The 16,696-nt window shown below is 40.8% G+C and overlaps 1 protein-coding gene across 1 annotated transcript in view; it reads left to right on the forward strand.

The window, feature by feature from the left end:
* ELMO1 (engulfment and cell motility 1) overlaps positions 1–16,696 on the forward strand; it is a 573,172-nt gene that overhangs the window by 315,398 nt on the left and 241,078 nt on the right. The window contains exon 15 of the mRNA XM_052638458.1: positions 5,203–5,311. Coding sequence (XP_052494418.1) covers positions 5,203–5,311 — 109 coding nt within the window. The remainder of the gene's footprint in view (positions 1–5,202; positions 5,312–16,696) is intronic.

Here is a 16,696-nt window from a genome sequence, read left to right on the forward strand (position 1 = left end):
CGTGCTGCAAACAGTTGACAAGTCCCACAAAATGGGATAGTTCATCAACTTCTTGGACAATCATAAGGGTGATAAAGCCACAATGACGAAGCCTTTGGAAACTGCCTCTGATGCTGCAGGTGGAACTGTTTCTGTTGTGATTAGGGTTAGGTATACCTGTGATGCTGGAAGGAACATGCTCAAATGGAAATGGTTGATTTGTTTGTGTGATACTGTCAATGTGTATGATTATGTGTGTGTATATTTATGTGTGCTATTGTTATAGTGTTTGTGAGGAAAACAATGGGAGCACATTTGTTTTGAAATTCTACTCCTTTGGGTCTTTTTAATTAATTTATTTTTGAAGTGAACTATTTTTAGTCTTTCTTGAATTGGTTACAATATTGCTTCTGTTTTATTTTTTTTACTTTTTGCTGGTGAGGTGTGTGGGATCTTAACTCCCCGACCAGGGGTCAAACCTGATCTGCCTCCATTGGAAGGCATAATCTTAGCCACGGGACTGCCAGGGAAGTCCCTACTCCTTTGCTTTTAAACCATTCTCCATATCCTGTGCTGCCTCATGTTACTTTGCTATTTGGAACCCAGTTTGTGTAAATAAAACAGCACTTTCATTTACTTTTCCTTCTTCCCCTGTTAATTTTCTCCTTTTTTCTTCACTTCTTCCAAATAGTCTTCCTGTTATCTGTCTTTCCTAAACACTTTCCGTATGGTTTTTTGTGTGTTCTCCTTGCCTTTTTTAATCACTTACTGTGTAATGAGTACACCCTTGCAGTCAGAGCTGAGCCACCTTCGTCTCTGCCAGGGATACTATAGGCCCTCCGCAAGGACTGCACTTTCTTTCTTAGGCCCTACTATCCATTCTTTACACTTGTAGATCTTTCAAAACAAATCAGTCCATGTTGCTCACTTGTCTCAACCTCCAGGTTCAGTTCAGTTCAGTTGCTCAGTTGTGTCCGACTCTTTGCGAACCCATGAATCGCAGCACGCCAGGCCTCCTTGTCCATCACCATCTCCCGGAGTTCACTCAGACTCACGTCCATCGAGTCCGTGATGCCATCCAGCCATCTCATCCTCTGTGCTCCCCTTCTTCTCCTGCCCCCAATCCCTCCCAGCATCAGAGTCTTTTCCAATGAGTCAACCCTTCGTATGAGGTGGCCAACGTACTGGAGCTTCAGCTTCAGCATCATTCCTTCCAAAGAAATCCCAGGGTTGATCTCCTTCAGAATGGACTGGTTGGATCTCCTTGCAGTCCAGGGGACCCTCAAGAGTCTTCTCCAACACCCCAGTTTAAAAGCATCAATTCTTCGGCATTCTGCCTTCTTCACAGTCCAACTCTCACATCTATGCATGACCACAGGAAAAACCATAGCCTTGACTAGATGGACCTTAGTCGGCAAAGTAATGTCTCTGCTTTTGAATATACTATCTAGGTTGGTCATAACTTTTCTTCCAAGGAGTAAGCGTCTTTTTATTTCATGGCTGCATCACCATCTGCAGTGATTTTGGAGCCCCCAAAATAAAGTCTGACACTGTTTCCACTGTTTCCCTATCTATTTCCCATGAAGTGATGGGACAGGATGCCATGATCTTCGTTTTCTGAATGTTGAGCTTTAAGCCAACTTTTTCGCTCTCCTCTTTCACTTTCATCAAGAGGCTTTTTAGTTCCTCTTCGCTTTCTGCCATAAGGGTGGTGTCATCTGCATATCTGAGGTTATTGACATTTCTCCCGGCAATCTTGATTCCAGCTTGTGTTTCTTCCAGTCCAGCATTTCTCATGATGTGCTCTGCATATAAGTTAAATAAGCAGGGTGACAATATACAGCCTTGACGTACTCCTTTTCCTATTTGGAACCAGTCTGTTGTTCCATGTCTGGTTCTAACTGTTGCTTCCTGACCTGCATACAGGTTTCTCAAGAGGCAGGTCAGGTGGTCTGGTATTCCCATCTCTTTCAGAATTTTCCACAGTTTCTTGTGATCCACACAGTCAAAGGCTTTGGTGTAGTCAAGAAAGCAGAAATAGATGTTTTTCTCGAACTCTCTTGCTTTTTCCATGATCCAAAGGATGTTGGCAATTTGATCTCTGGTTCCTCTGCCTTTTCTAAAACCAGCTTGAACATCAGGGAGCTCATAGTTCACGTATTGCTGAAGCCTGGCTTGGAGAGTTTTGAGCATTACTTTACTAGCATGTGAGATGAGTGCAATTGTGCGGTAGTTTGAGCATTCTTTTTCATTGCTTTTCTTTGGAATTGGAATGAAAACTGCCCTTTCCCAGTTCTGTGGCCACTGCTGAGTTTTCCAAATTTGCTGGCATATTGAGTGCAGCACTTTCACAGCATCATCTTTCAGGATTTGAAACAGCTCAACTGGAATTCCATCACCTCCACTAGCTTTGTTCGTAGTGATGCTTTCTAAGGCCCACTTGACTTCACATTCCAAGATGTCTGGCTCTAGATTAGTGATCACATCATCATGATTTATCTGGGTCGTGAAGATCCTTTTTGTACAGTTCTTCCGTGTATTCTTGCCGCCTCTTCTTAATATCTTCTGCTTCTGTTAGGTCCATACCATTTCTGTCCTTTATCGAGCCCATCCTTGCATGAAATGTTCCCTTGGTATCTCTAATTTTCTTGAGGAGATCTCTAGTCTTTCCCATTCTGTTCTTTTCCTCTGTTTCTCCAGGTTAGCATCTCAGAATTTGAAAATGACACCCGCTGGAGCCCTGGGGCAGTGGTTTTAGCCAACCTCTACACCCTTTGGCTCTCTCTTCCCTGCTCAGGCTCCTGGAATCCTAATACTGCCCTGCACAGCTCCAGACCCCTCCGCATTGTAGACCAGACCACGGGAGGAGACTGTGTCTGAAACATACCATGCTCAACTCGGCGGCTCTGTCCTTGAGCTCTGCCTGGACTATTCTTTCTCCTAGACCTTGACATGGCAAACTCTATTTCACCCCTGGATTCCTAATAGTCACCTGGTTATCTGTACTCTCCTCTCCAGGTCTTTCTTGTTACTCTTTACCACCTCAACCAGTTAATCTTTTTGGTAGCACTTGTTATAAACTATAATTCCCTCTTTTTCAAAAAATATATTAATTTTTTAATTGATGGAAAATTGCTTTACAATTTTCTGTTGCTTTCTGCTGTAAAACAACACAGATCAGTCATATGTGTGTGTGTGTGTGTGTGTGTGTGTGTGTGTGTGTGTGTGTGTGTATCCCTTCCCTCCCTCTACCCCCACCCCACACTTCTCTGTGCTAGGTCATCACAGAGCACCAGGCTGGGCTCCCTGTGTGGTTTAGCAACTTCCCACTAATTCTTTTATACATAATAGTGTATATATATCAGTGCTATTCTCTCTGTAATTGCCTCTTTTGTTTTGTCTGTCTGCCATGGTTAGAGTGGATGCTCCTATAGGTCAGAGCCCTGGTCTTGCTCTAATAGGTACTCAATTACTACTATTGATTGAATGAATAAAACACCATTTCTTTCACTGAAGAAGTCATAGTCTGGGGGGAAAACCACATAAGTCCCTGCATTGTGGTAAACACTTCTGGGAGACACCTACTGAGGGTCCTATAGCTTTTAAGGACATTCCAGACAACCCCACTGGGAAAGTTATAGGGTGCTTCAGAGATGAATAAGCTGATTATTCTTTTTGTCAACATATGAATTTGAAGTTTGGCAACCTTAATTTTTTATTATTTTATTATTTTGTGTGCTTTAGAACAGTTGGCTAATAGCCCTTTATTCCTGAAGTAGAGTTTTTCCTTTTATGTTTTACTTTTGTTTGATGAATGTGCTAAATGGCTCCCTTAGTTATAGTAGGAATATTTCAAACCAGCTTAAGGAAAGAAGAGAATTTGTTAGATGGCACAAATAATTTTCAAAGGGAGGGCTGAGCAAATAAACCATAAATTTGGGGAGGTAGTTTTGCTCAGCACTCAAATGCTGCCACAGCCACCCCTGCCTCTGCTCTGTTTTCCCTTGCATTTTGACTTGCTTTTCTTTTTCTTTTTTTTCTTTCAGACTCACTTTCAGGTAGTTCCTACACTCATACCTCTTGGGTAATATAAGCATAGTTGGGCCAATTTTCCCCATTTTGGTGCTAAGTCTCAGGGAAGAACTCTGGATGGTCCATTTTTGTGTCACATGTCCGTTAGGTGTGCTTGGTCAACTAATGCCAGGGTGAGCTCTTGTAAGAACATGGAAACTCCTGTGGGAAATATGTGATTAAGTATAGGAGCTGAACCATTAAAAAAAAAATGGAATAATACCATTTGCAGCAACATGGATGCAGTTAGCGTTTATCAAACTAAGTGAAGTAAGTCAAAGAGAAAGACAAATACCATATGATGTCACTTTTATGTGGGGTCTAAAATGTGAAACAAATGAACCTATTTTGAAACAGAATCATGTGGTTGCCAAGGGGGAGGGGATTGGAGGGGAGGGATGGAGTGGCAGGTTTTAGGATTAGCAGGATGCAAGCTTTTACATGGCTTCCCTGATAGCTCAGTTGGTAAAGAATCTGCCTGCACTGCAGGAGACCCCGGTTTGATTCCTGGGTTGGGAAGATCCATTGGAGAAGGGGTAGGCTGCCCACTCCAGTATTCTGGCCTGGAGAATTCCATGGACTATGCAGTCCATGGGGTTGCAAAGAGACGGACATGACTGAGCGACTTTCACTTTCTTTCAAACTTTTAGATATAGAATGGAGAGACAACAAGGTCCTACTGTATAGCATAGAGAACTGTATTCTATACCCTATGATGCACCATAGTGGAAAAGAATATTTTTTTAAAAAAAGAAAGAAACTGTAGGAGCTGAAGTCATTAAAGGAGAGTTACTCTTCCCAGGAAAGGGAAGATATGACTGGGAAAATAAGAGAGTGGTTTTGTTACTTAAGTAAAAAGTCTTTATTGTACTATTTTTAAAAACTCTCCATGGGCACCTCTGGGTAAGTGGAAACTGATGAGCAAAATATCTTCTTACAGAGTTGGAAGTGGTTTTAGGAGATTTGGAAAACAAGAGAGTCTTCAGCCCTATATACAGAGACTATACTTAGAGTACAATTTTGTTCTGCTCCCAAGAGACCTAGTTTGGTGGTCTGGAGTAGATCTGTTTCTCTATTACAATACAGCCAACACTTTTGATGTTTTCTGTAAACTGACTTCCCTTTCTGACCTCCTGCCTTTCCTGCTTGCAGATTGTGCTTGAGAACAGTAGCCGAGAAGATAAGCATGAATGTCCCTTTGGCCGCAGTAGTATAGAGCTGACCAAGATGCTGTGTGAAATCCTGAAAGTGGGCGAGCTGCGTAAGTATCCTCGTTTCCCACAGGGTATCCAGCTTCTGGGGCTGCCTACCTACTTGCAGGGTTCCCAAGGTGCTGACAGCTAAGCATGGGCATCATTCCCATGGACTGAACATTCTTTAACTCAGGTTTCCCGTGTATGTATTTCTGCATGTCTGCTCTGGGAATAAATATTAAAATCTACAGGAATGGAAAAATGTGCAGGTATTGTGACCAAACTTAAAATATTGTCAGAGTGTATATTGCTCTGTTTAGGAAAAGATCTATGGGTTTCTTTTTTAAAATTCCAGTTTTTAAGCTACCAGTAGATCATTTTCTTTTTGCTTTTTGAAACATCTTTCTTATATAAAGAAAAATGCACACTTTAATGAAATTCTCTTGCTTCCAGTATTTTACTTGCTTAGAATCCTTTCTCTATGAAAGATAGAATTATTGAAGGAAATGAGTAGCTGTGTGGTCAGAAAGATGCTTATTGCTCTTTTCCTCCGTTACACAGTGTTACAGAATGTAAGAGAGGATACCTAGCAATAGAGAGCATGATAATCCTCTTGACTTTTGCTCCCTTGCATAATTTGGTTTTAACCAGTTAAGGCCAATCTGATTTAACCAGGCCTGCAATCATAGTTAACACTGAGTCTCCCTGTAGCAGCTAAATTCCATTCCCTATAACAGCTATAGAGCCGACACACATATAAATCTTTTCTTGTAGACTTAATAACATAGGCATCAGCAAAAGCTATTTATACCAGAGGAATGTCTAGTGTTTGGTATTATTGTGAAAGCATAAATATTTAGTCACCTGTTTGAGAGTGTAAAATAATGGTCTATAATGATTGATGGGAAGGAATCTAAAGATGAAATTGGAAAGGGGGTTATGTTTTATTTACAGTGTAAAATTGACTACCATCACTGCTAAGGTAAATTTTTAAAATGCAGAACTTAATAAGGAAAAAAGCTAAGAATTTGAGCCTGTTTGACCAAGCACAGTGAGTGTTACCATCCTCCCAATGTGGGTGGGGGAAAGAAACCAAACTGGGTCTGGAACTCCCCCAAAAGTTCATTACTTATGAGCCCAAATTAGGTTATTTTTGCATTAAAAGAGTAACAACCTATCCTGAGAGATGTCTGTGTAGTCTGCTTGGGTTCACTTATCACCAATGCTAACATTTCATTTTTACTTTAATCCTTGACCTGAGTTATCCTTCCTACTCTTCATTTCACTAACTTGTAGAGATTATGTCTGCTATGTAGCTTACTAAGTATTCCACTAAAGAATTAAAGTCCTGAATCAAAAAAATCCTCCTGAATTGCTGTCTGATAAGCATGACTATTTCCTGTTTATCTCAATTTGATGGGGAAAAGTATAGAAAGTCACTTGCTAAAAGGCACTGATGACTACCCAAGATTTTCAGAAACGAGAACAGTCATGCTATGCTTGGCTCGTATATCCTGTGTCCAGATTACTGCCTTGCAATGTCCTTTTCTTGTCCTGCCTTCATTTTTGTCTTCCCCAGAGGCCTGCTTTGGCTATCTTACTCTCATCTTGATGATGGCAGAAGGTATGCTCTTGAGCTTTAACTGTCATACCCGGCTTTCTGCTTTTCTCCTTTGCCCAATGGACATGTGTCCATTATGCTACAAGTTAGCACAGAGCAGAAATATGGTGGACTAGAGGGAGAATGTTGGGGACAACAGGCAGCAGGATTCTGTCTTGGCTACTTATGACATTTGTGTCCTTGAATAACGAGTAGCAGACTTCACTACGTGCTCATATTCCTACATTTCCCCAGAAAGAGTTGGGCTGATGGTTTGAGTAGTTGCATTCATTTTGGCTTGATCACAAGTAACTTTGGTGTCTGAAATTGCAAGGGTTAAGTATGAGAGGAGTAGCCTAGGAACAGGCAGTATTCAACCCAGGGAAGCTAACTTGGACAAGATGGCCACATTTCAGGCTATATGTGGGCAAGATTAATGTGTATCTGATTTGGACTCTCCTCCCTGTCAGTGGTGCCCCATCTGGTGTGTGGACAAGAACTTTTGTGACAAGAGTCTAAGCAGAGCATGCCGCTCATGTAAATGTCCGCTCTGTGCTTTGAGGGAGGGAATTGGTATAGATTAGAGGCTGACCTCTGCCTGGTATAGAGCACCCTCTCCAGATGTTTGAAGAGCTGGTAGTCAAGCCAGGAACCAAGAGAGAATCCCATTCTATGGGCTGAGGTAACCAAGAATGAAGGCAAATACCTTTGGGATCCCTGGAGGTGTTCCACACGCTATGCACCATTTCAGAAGGTGAGAACCTTCTGCTGCAGAGAAGGCCTCCAATATGCTGCTGCAACTTGCTTAGCACCAGATCAGGTCTGGTTTCTGACATCTCCATGGCAGGCTTCCTTTTGTCTAAGATGACAAATGCATCTATTCATTTGTTTAATAAAAATCTACTGATTAATTACAATATGCCAGAGACTATGTTGAACACTGTAGGTGCAAAGGTGAACCAGATATGGTCTCTGTCCCCAGGAATCAGTCTTCCACTTGAGAAAGTATATGAGCTGAAACTGAGGATTTTTCCTCTTAGCTATAAATGTGTGTTTATATATCCATAAATACATGTGTGTGTGTATATATATATATATATATATATATATATATACATATACATATATATACACCCATTATCTGATCTAAAGCATAATTTTCAAATTTCAATAGTCTGAGCATTCAGGTTGACGTGTGTTCACCCTCTACTGACTGCAGAGCCCATTTCTGACATTTTGCAAGCCTACCAAAGACCCCCACGTTTCTGAAGTCTACATGCCCAAATTGGTTGTTTTCTACTCATAAAATATTAAAGGATTGCTACATTCTGATTGAGTGCTGGATAGCAAATGATGAAACACCCTGGAGTAAGAGGAAAATTGCTTTTTAATGGATTGCCTTTTGTTTGTTGCCATATTAAATAAGTTACTAATAGAAAAAGTAAATCTAAACATACCCTTACATTGGAGGAGATGTCTGTTTTTCTTCTGAGGAAAATTGGGTTCACACATAAATCCATCTCCCTTTGGTCTGTGTGTGTTTGCTTTTCTCCATTCCCAAATCAATGATTTGTGTTAATAATTGACCGGGAAGATCACGGTCACATTATGTCTGTGAGCAAGTATTGAGACTAAAGAAGTACCAATTAAAATTCTAACTCATTTTTCTACAATAGTAGGAAGATGCAATTTTCTAGAAATGTTTTGCCTTTTGATTTAACTTAAGGTCTTTTAGAGGGAACCCACTTCTGAAATACCAATTACATTGTAGTGTCTGAAGCAAACATATTAATGTTCAGCTAAATTACTAATACCTAATATTTATGCACAAGGTTTTTTTGGATTACTTTTAAAAAAGCACTATTTTTCTGCATCCCAATTATTGGCATTGTAAGACGCAAATGTTTAGTAGTATAGTCTATAAAACAATGTCTATTTATTATCTCAGAGCACTTTATCAAGGTATTTAATTGAAGTCTGTAATACCCCCAGGAGTTAAACCAAGATCAATAGCATCTATTTTTATTAATGAAGAGAAGACTTGTGCTTTCTGCTTATTGTCTAAGGTCACTGAATTCAAATTGGTGCTCAGTTTGCTCAAAGAGTGGTTCAGAAAGCGGCAGGGAAGTCAAGTGTTTGCATTTTGGCATTTGAATGACCTAATCTGAATCGTAGCTATTAATCAGATGCCTTGGGCATCCTTCTCTCTGTTCTGAGCTTTCTGGTTCCTTATCCATAAAATAAAGATACTGTCTACTGCATATAGTTGTTGGGAGGGTTAAATGAGATCTTGGATGTGCTTTAGTTGGAAGATGATAGTCTTTTTTTTCAAGTGATAGGATTTTACTTTCCATAAACAAACAAACTGCAAGTTAGGCCAAGGAGGGAAAGTGCTCTGATTTAAGTGACAACTGGAAGCAAGATCTGGAACCATGTCCTTTGTTTCTGCATTCTGTACATTCTGTTGTTATTGTTCAGTCAGTCAGTCATGTCTGACTCTTTGTGACCTCCACGGACTGCAGCACACCAGGCCTCCCTGTCCTTCACCATCTCCCGGAGCATGCTCAAACTCATGTCTGTTGAGTCAGTGATACCATCCCACCATCTCATCCTCTGTCGTCCCCTTCTCCTCCTGCCTTCAATCTTTCCCAGCATCAGGGTCTGTTCTAATGAATTGGCTCTTCACTTCAGGTGGCCAAAATATTGGAGGTTCAGCTTCAGCATCAGTCCTTCCAATGAATATTCAGGATTGATTTCCTTTAGAATTGACTGGTTTGATGCCAGCTTTCTTCATGGGGCTTGTTTGAGGCACTTATGTTCTCTTAGTTTCATTTCTAAAAATCACAAAAAGAAGAATCCTATTGACCTAGAGGTAGTCTCACATCCCCATGGCCTGGGTTGTAGAATTGTCAGCCCCATGTAGAAGAAGATTCAAGTAGAGGGAGAACGTTTTCAAAAGGAGAGGTGTGTTTGTGAATGTGAGGTGGGTGAGAATAGACAAAAGCAGGAAATGGTTTCCTTACAAAGGATAGGAGGCATAATACAGGCTAATCGATTCCTTATGAAGAAACCCTGCTCCTAACAGGAGCTAACAATGATAACTGTTGTTTTTGCTGTTGTAGTACTGTTTCGAAGGCAATAATAAGCTTTTGAGGACTGCAAAGAAAATTTGATTTCTGATACAAATTTGATTTCTGATACAAATAGGTTCATTACTTATCCTCAACAGATAAGTTATATTCCAATTACACTTAGAGCTAGGATATCTATTTTTATTTCTCATTCATTCAATAGCTAAAGCCCTTCTTCTATGGTGTTGTTTAGTCACTAAGTGGTATCTCTTTTGAGACACCATGGGTCCAGTCAGGTTCCTCTGTCCATGGAATTTTCCAGGCAAGAATGCTGGAGTGGGTAGCCATTTCCTTCTCCAGGAGATCTTTCCGACCCAAGGATTGAACCCGGGTCTCCTGCTTGGCAGGAGGATTCTTTACCATGCAGCCACCTGGGAAACCTATACTGATGACAAGGACTTGGAGCACACACTTCATCCTCTAGCAGTTCATGTGCTGACTGGAGAGTCTTTCATGTAAACAAATGATTATAAAGCATCTTACTACTTGTAGATTACATTTAAGATACATTAATGTTCCTAGGGGCATTGTTTAGTTATTTTGTTCATGGAGAGCCATGCAGGCTGAGGAAGGGATATGACATCGCTCAAGAAGAGATTTTTTTTTTTCTTTTTAATTTATTTTTTACTGAAGGATCATGGCTTTACAGAATTTTTTGTTTTCTATCAAACCTCAACATGAATCAGCCATAGGAATACATATTTCCCCTCTCTTTTGAACCTCCCTCCCATCTCCCTCCCGATCCTACCCCTCTACGTTGATACACAGAGCCCCTGTTTCAGTTTCCTGAGCCATTCAGCAAATTCCTGTTGGCTTTCTATTTTTCATATGGTAATGTAAGTTTCCATGTTACTCTTTCCATGCATCTCACTCTCTTCTCCCCTCTCCCATGTCCATAAGTCTGTTCTCTATGTCCGTTTCTCTGTTGCTGCCCTGTAAATAAGTTCTTCAGTACCGTTCTTCTAGATTCTGTATATATGTGTTAGAATAAAATATTTATCTTTCTCTTTCTGACTCACTTCACTCTGTATAATAGGTTCTAGGTTCATCCATCTCATCATAACTGACTCAAATGCATTCCTTTTTATGGCTGAGTAATATGTCAACATTCTAGGAATCAGCGAACTATAATGGACTGGAATGGGTGAATTTAACTCAGATGACCATTATATCTACTACTTCGGGCAGGAATCCCTCAGAAGAAATGGAGTAGCCATTATGATCAACAAAAGAGTCCGAAATGCAGTACTTGGATGCAATCTCAAAAACGACAGAATGATCTCTGTTTGTCTCCAAGGCAAACCATTCAATATCACAGTTATCCAAGTCTATGCCCCAACCAGTAACGCTGAAGAAGCTGAAGATGAACGGTTCTATGAAGACCTACAAGACCTTTTAGAACAAACACCCAGAAAAGATGTCCTTTTCATTATAGGGGACTGGAATGCAAAAGTAGGAAGACAAGAAACACCTGGAGTAACAGGCAAATTTGGCCTTGGAATGTGGAATGAAGCAGGGCAAAGACTAATAGAGTTTTGCCAAGAAAATGCACTGGTCATAGCAAACACCCTCTTCCAACAATACAAGAGAAGACTCTACACATGGACATCACCAGATGGTCAACACCGAAATCAGATTGATTATATTCTTTGCAGCCAAAGATGGAGAAGCTCTATACAGTCAACAAAAACAAGACCAGGAGCTGACTGTGGCTCAGATCATGAACTCCTTATTACCAAATTCAGACTGAAATCAAAGAAAGTAGGGAAAACCACTAGACCATTCAGGTATGACCTAAATCAAATCCCTTATGATTATACAGTGGAAGTGAGAAATAGATTTAAGGGCCTAGATCTGATAGATAGAGTGCCTGATGAACTATGGAATGAGGCTCGGGACACTGTACAGGAGATAGGGATCATCCCCATGGAAAAGAAATGCAAAAAAGCAAAATGGCTGTGAAAAGAAGAGAGGTGAAAGGCAAAGGAGAAAAGGAAAGATATAAGCATCTGAATGCAGAGTTCCAGAGAATAGCAAGAAGAGATAAGAAAGCCTTCTTCAGCAATCAATGCAAAGAAATAGAGGAAAAGAACAGAATGGAAAAGACGAGATCTCTTCAAGAAAATTAGAGATACCAAGGGAACAATTCATGCAAAGATGGGCTCAATAAAGGACAGAAATGGTATGGAACAAAGAGAAGCAGAAGATATTAAGAAGAGGTGGCAAGAATACACAGAAGAACTGTACAAAAAAGATCTTCATGACCCAGATAATCATGGTGGTGTGGTCACTAATCTAGAGCCAGACACCCTGTAATGTGAAGTCGAGTGGGCCTTAGAAAGCATCACTATGAACAAAGCTAGTGGAGGTGATGGAATTCCAATTGAGCTGTTTCAAATCCTGAAAGATGATACTGTGAAAGTGCTGCACTCAATATGCCAGCAAATTTGGAAAACTCAGCAGTGGCCACAGGACTGGAAAAGGGCAGTTTTCATCCCAATTCCAAAGAAAAGCAATGCCAAAGAATGCTCAAACTACCACACAATTGCACTCATCTCACATGCTAGTAAAGTAATGCTCAAAATTCTCCAAGCCAGGCTTCAGCAATACATGAACCGTGAACTCCCTGATGTTCAAGCTGGTTTTAGAAAAGGCAGAAGAACCAGAGATCAAATTGCCAACATCCACTGGATCATGGAAAAAGCAAGAGAGTTCGAGAAAAACATCTATTTCTGCTTTCTTGACTACACCAAAGCCTTTGACTGTGTGGATCACAAGAAACTGTGGAAAATTCTGAAAGAGATGGGAATACCAGACCACCTGACCTGCCTCTTGAGAAACCTGTATGCAGGTCAGGAAGCAACAGTTAGAACCGGACATGGAACAACAGACTGGTTCCAAATAGGAAAAGGAGTACGTCAAGGCTGTATATTGTCACCCTGCTTATTTAACTTCTATGCAGAGTACATCATGAGAAATGCTGGACTGGAAGAAACACAAGCTGGAATCAAGATTTCTGGGAGAAATATCAATAACCTCAGATATGCAGATGACACCACCCTTATGGCAGAAAGTGAAGAGGAGCTAAAAAGCCTCTTGATGGAAGTGAAAGAGGAGAGCAAAAAAGTTGGCTTAAAGCTCAACATTCAGAAAACGAAGATCGTGGCATCTGGTCCCATCACTTCATGGGAAATAGATAGGGAAACAGTAGAAACAGTGTCAGACTTTATTTTTTGAGCTCCAAAATCACTGCAGAGGGTGATTGCAGCCATGAAAATAAGAGACACTTTCTCCTTGGAAGAAAAGTTATGACCAACCGAGATAGTACGTTCAAAAGCAAAAGCAGAGACATTACTTTGCCGACTAAGGTCCATCTAGTCAAGGCTATGGTTTTTCCAGTGATCATGTATGGATGTGAGAGTTGGACTGTGAAGAAGGCTGAGCACCGAAGAATTGATGCTTTTGTACTGTGGTTCTGGAGAAGACTCTTGAGAGTCCCTTGGACTGCAAGGAGATCCAACCAGTCCATTCTGAAGGAGATCAACCCTGGGATTTCTTTGGAAGAAACGATGCTAAAGCTGAAACTCCAATACGTTGGCCACCTCATGCTAAGAGTTGACTCATTGGAAAAGACTCTGATGCTGGGAGGGATTGGGGGCAGGAGGAGAAGGGGACAACCGAGGATGAGATGGCTGGATGGCATCACGGACTCGATGGACATAAGTCTGAGTGAATTCTGGGAGTTGGTGATGGACAGGGAGGCCTGACGTGCTGCGATTCATGGGGTCGCAAAGAGTCGGACACAACTGAGCTACTGAACTGAACTGAACTGAATATTCCATTGTGTATATGTACCACACCTTCTTTATCCATTCATCTGTCGATGGACATCTAGGTTGCTTCCATGTTCTAACTATTGTAAATAGTGCTGCAATGAACAATGGAGGATACATGTGTCCTTTTCAATTTTGGTTTCTTCAGGGTATATGCCTAGGCGTGGGATTGCTGGATGATATGGTGGTTTTATTCCTAGTTTTTTAAGGAATCTCCATACTGTCTTCTATGATGGCTGTATCAGTTTACATTCTCACCAACAGTGCAAGAGTGTTCTTTTTTCTCTAAACCTTCTCCAGCATTTATTGTTTGTAGACATATTGATGATGGCCACTCTAACTGGTGTAAAGTGATAGGTCATTGTATTTTTTATTTGCATTTCTGTAATAATGAGTGATGCTGAGCGTCTTTTATGCGTTTGTTAGCCATGTGTATGTCTTCTTTGGAGAAATATTTGTTTAGGTCTTTTCCCCACTTTTTGATTTGTTGTTTGTTTTTCTGGCATTGAGTTGTATGAGCTGCTTGTATATTTTGGAAATTAATCCTCTGTCAGTTGTTTCATTTGCTATTATTTTCTCCCATTTAGAGGCTTGTCTTTCACCTTGCTTATAGTTTCCCTTGCTGTGCAAAAGCTTTTAGATTTAATCAGGTCCCACTTATTTACTTCTGCTTTTATTTCTGATCCTCTAGGAGGTAGGTCATAGAGGATCTTGCTTTCATTTATGTCGAATGTTCTGCCTATGTTTTCCTCTAAGTAGTTTTGGTCTTACATTTTTGTAGTTTCTGGTCTTACATTTAGGTCTTCAATTAGTGATCACATCATCATGATTATCTGGGTCATGAAGATCTTTTTTGTACAGTTCTTCCGTGTATTCTTGCCACCTCTTCTTAATATCTTCTGCTTCTCTTAAGTCTATACCATTTCTGTCCTTTATCGAGCCCATCCTTGCATGAAATGTTCCCTTGGTATCTCTAATTTTCTTGAAGAGATCTCTAGTATGGAGAAGGGAATGGCAAGCCACTTCAGTATTCTTGCCTTGAGAACTCCATGAACAGTATGAAAAGGCAAAATGTAGGATACCAAAAGAGGAACTCCCCAGGTCATTAGGTGCCCAATATGCTACTGGAGATCTGTGGAGAAATAAATCCAGAAAGAATGAAGGGATGGAGCCAAAGGAAAAACAATACCCAGCTGTGGATGTGACTGGTGAGAGAAGCAAGATCCAATGCTGTAAAGAGCAATATTGCATAGGAACCTGGAATGTCAGGTCCATGAATCAAGGCAAATTGAAAGTGGTCAAACAAGAGATGGCAAGGGTGAACGTTGACATTCTAGGAATCAGCGAACTAAAATGGACTGGAATGGGTGAATTTAACTCAGATGACCATTATATCTACTACTGCGGGCAGGAATCCCTCAGAAGAAATGGAGTAGCCATCACGGTCAACAAAAGAGTCTGAAATGCAGTACTTGGATGCAATCTCAAAAACGACAGAAAGATCTCTGGTCGTCTCCAAGGCAAACCATTCAGTATCACAGTAATCCAAGTCTATGCCCCAACCAGTAATGCTGAAGAAGCTGAAGTTGAACGGTTCTATGAAGACCTACAAGACCTTTTAGAACTAACACCGAAAAAAGATATCCTGTTCATTATAGGGGACTGGCGTGCAAAAGTAGGAAGTCAAGAAACACCTGGAGTAACAGGCAAATTTGGCCTTGGAATGCGGAATGAAGCAGGGCAAAGACTAATAGAGTTTTGCCAAGAAAATGCACTGGTCATAGCAAACACCCTCTTCCAACAACACAAGAGAAGACTCTACACGTGGACATCACCAGATGGTCAACACCGAAATCAGACTGATTATATTCTATGCAGCCAAAGATGGAGAAGCTCTATACAGTCAACCAAAACAAGACCAGGAGCTGACTGTGGTTCAGATCATGAACTCCTTATTACCAAATTCAGACTGAAATTGAAGAAAGAAGGGAAAACTGCTAGACCATTCAGGTATGACCTAAATCAAATCCCTTATGATTATACAGTAGAAGTGAGAAATAGATTTAAGGGCCTAGATCTGATACATAGAGTGCCTGATGAACTATGGAATGAGGTTCGTGACATTGTACAGGAGACAGGGATCAAGACCATCCCCATGGAAAAGAAATGCAAAAAAGCAAAATGGCTGTCTGGGGAGGCCTTACAAATAGCTATGAAAAGAAGAGAGGCGAAAAGCAAAGGAGAAAAGGAAAGATATAAGCGTCTGAATGCAGAGTTCCAAAGAATAGCAAGAAGAGATAAGAAAGCCTTCTTCAGCGATCAATGGAAATAAATAGAGGAAAACAACAGAATGGGAAAGAGATCTCTTCTTCTTCTGGGATCCCTTTAATTTGAATGTTGGTGTGTTTGATATTGTCCCAGAGGTCTCTGAGACTGTCCTCAGTTCTTTTCATTCTTTTTACTTTATTCTGCTCTTCAGAAATTATTTCCACCATTTCATCTTCCAGCTCAATGATTCATTCTTTTGCTTCAGATATTCTGCTATTGATTCCTTTTAGAGTATTTTTAGTTTCAGTTGGGCTTCCCTGGTAGCTCAGAGGTTAGGGCATCTGCCTCCAATGCAGGAAACCCAGGTTCGATCCCTAGGTCGGGAAGATCCCCTGGAGAAGGAAATGGCAACCCACTCCAGTATTCTTGCCTGGAGAATCCCATGGACAGAGGAGCTTGGTAGGCTACAGTCCATGGGGTCACAAAGAGTCGGACTCGACTGAGTGACTTCACTTTCGCTTTAGTTTCAGTAATTGTGTTGTTTGTCTCTGTATGTTTATTCTTTAATTCTTCTAGGTCTTTGTTAATTGATTCTGGCATTTTCTCTGTTTTGTTTTCAAG

This window comes from Budorcas taxicolor, chromosome 4 (assembly GCF_023091745.1).
Source record: "Budorcas taxicolor isolate Tak-1 chromosome 4, Takin1.1, whole genome shotgun sequence".
In the NCBI taxonomy this organism is placed as follows: Eukaryota; Metazoa; Chordata; class Mammalia; order Artiodactyla; family Bovidae; genus Budorcas; species Budorcas taxicolor.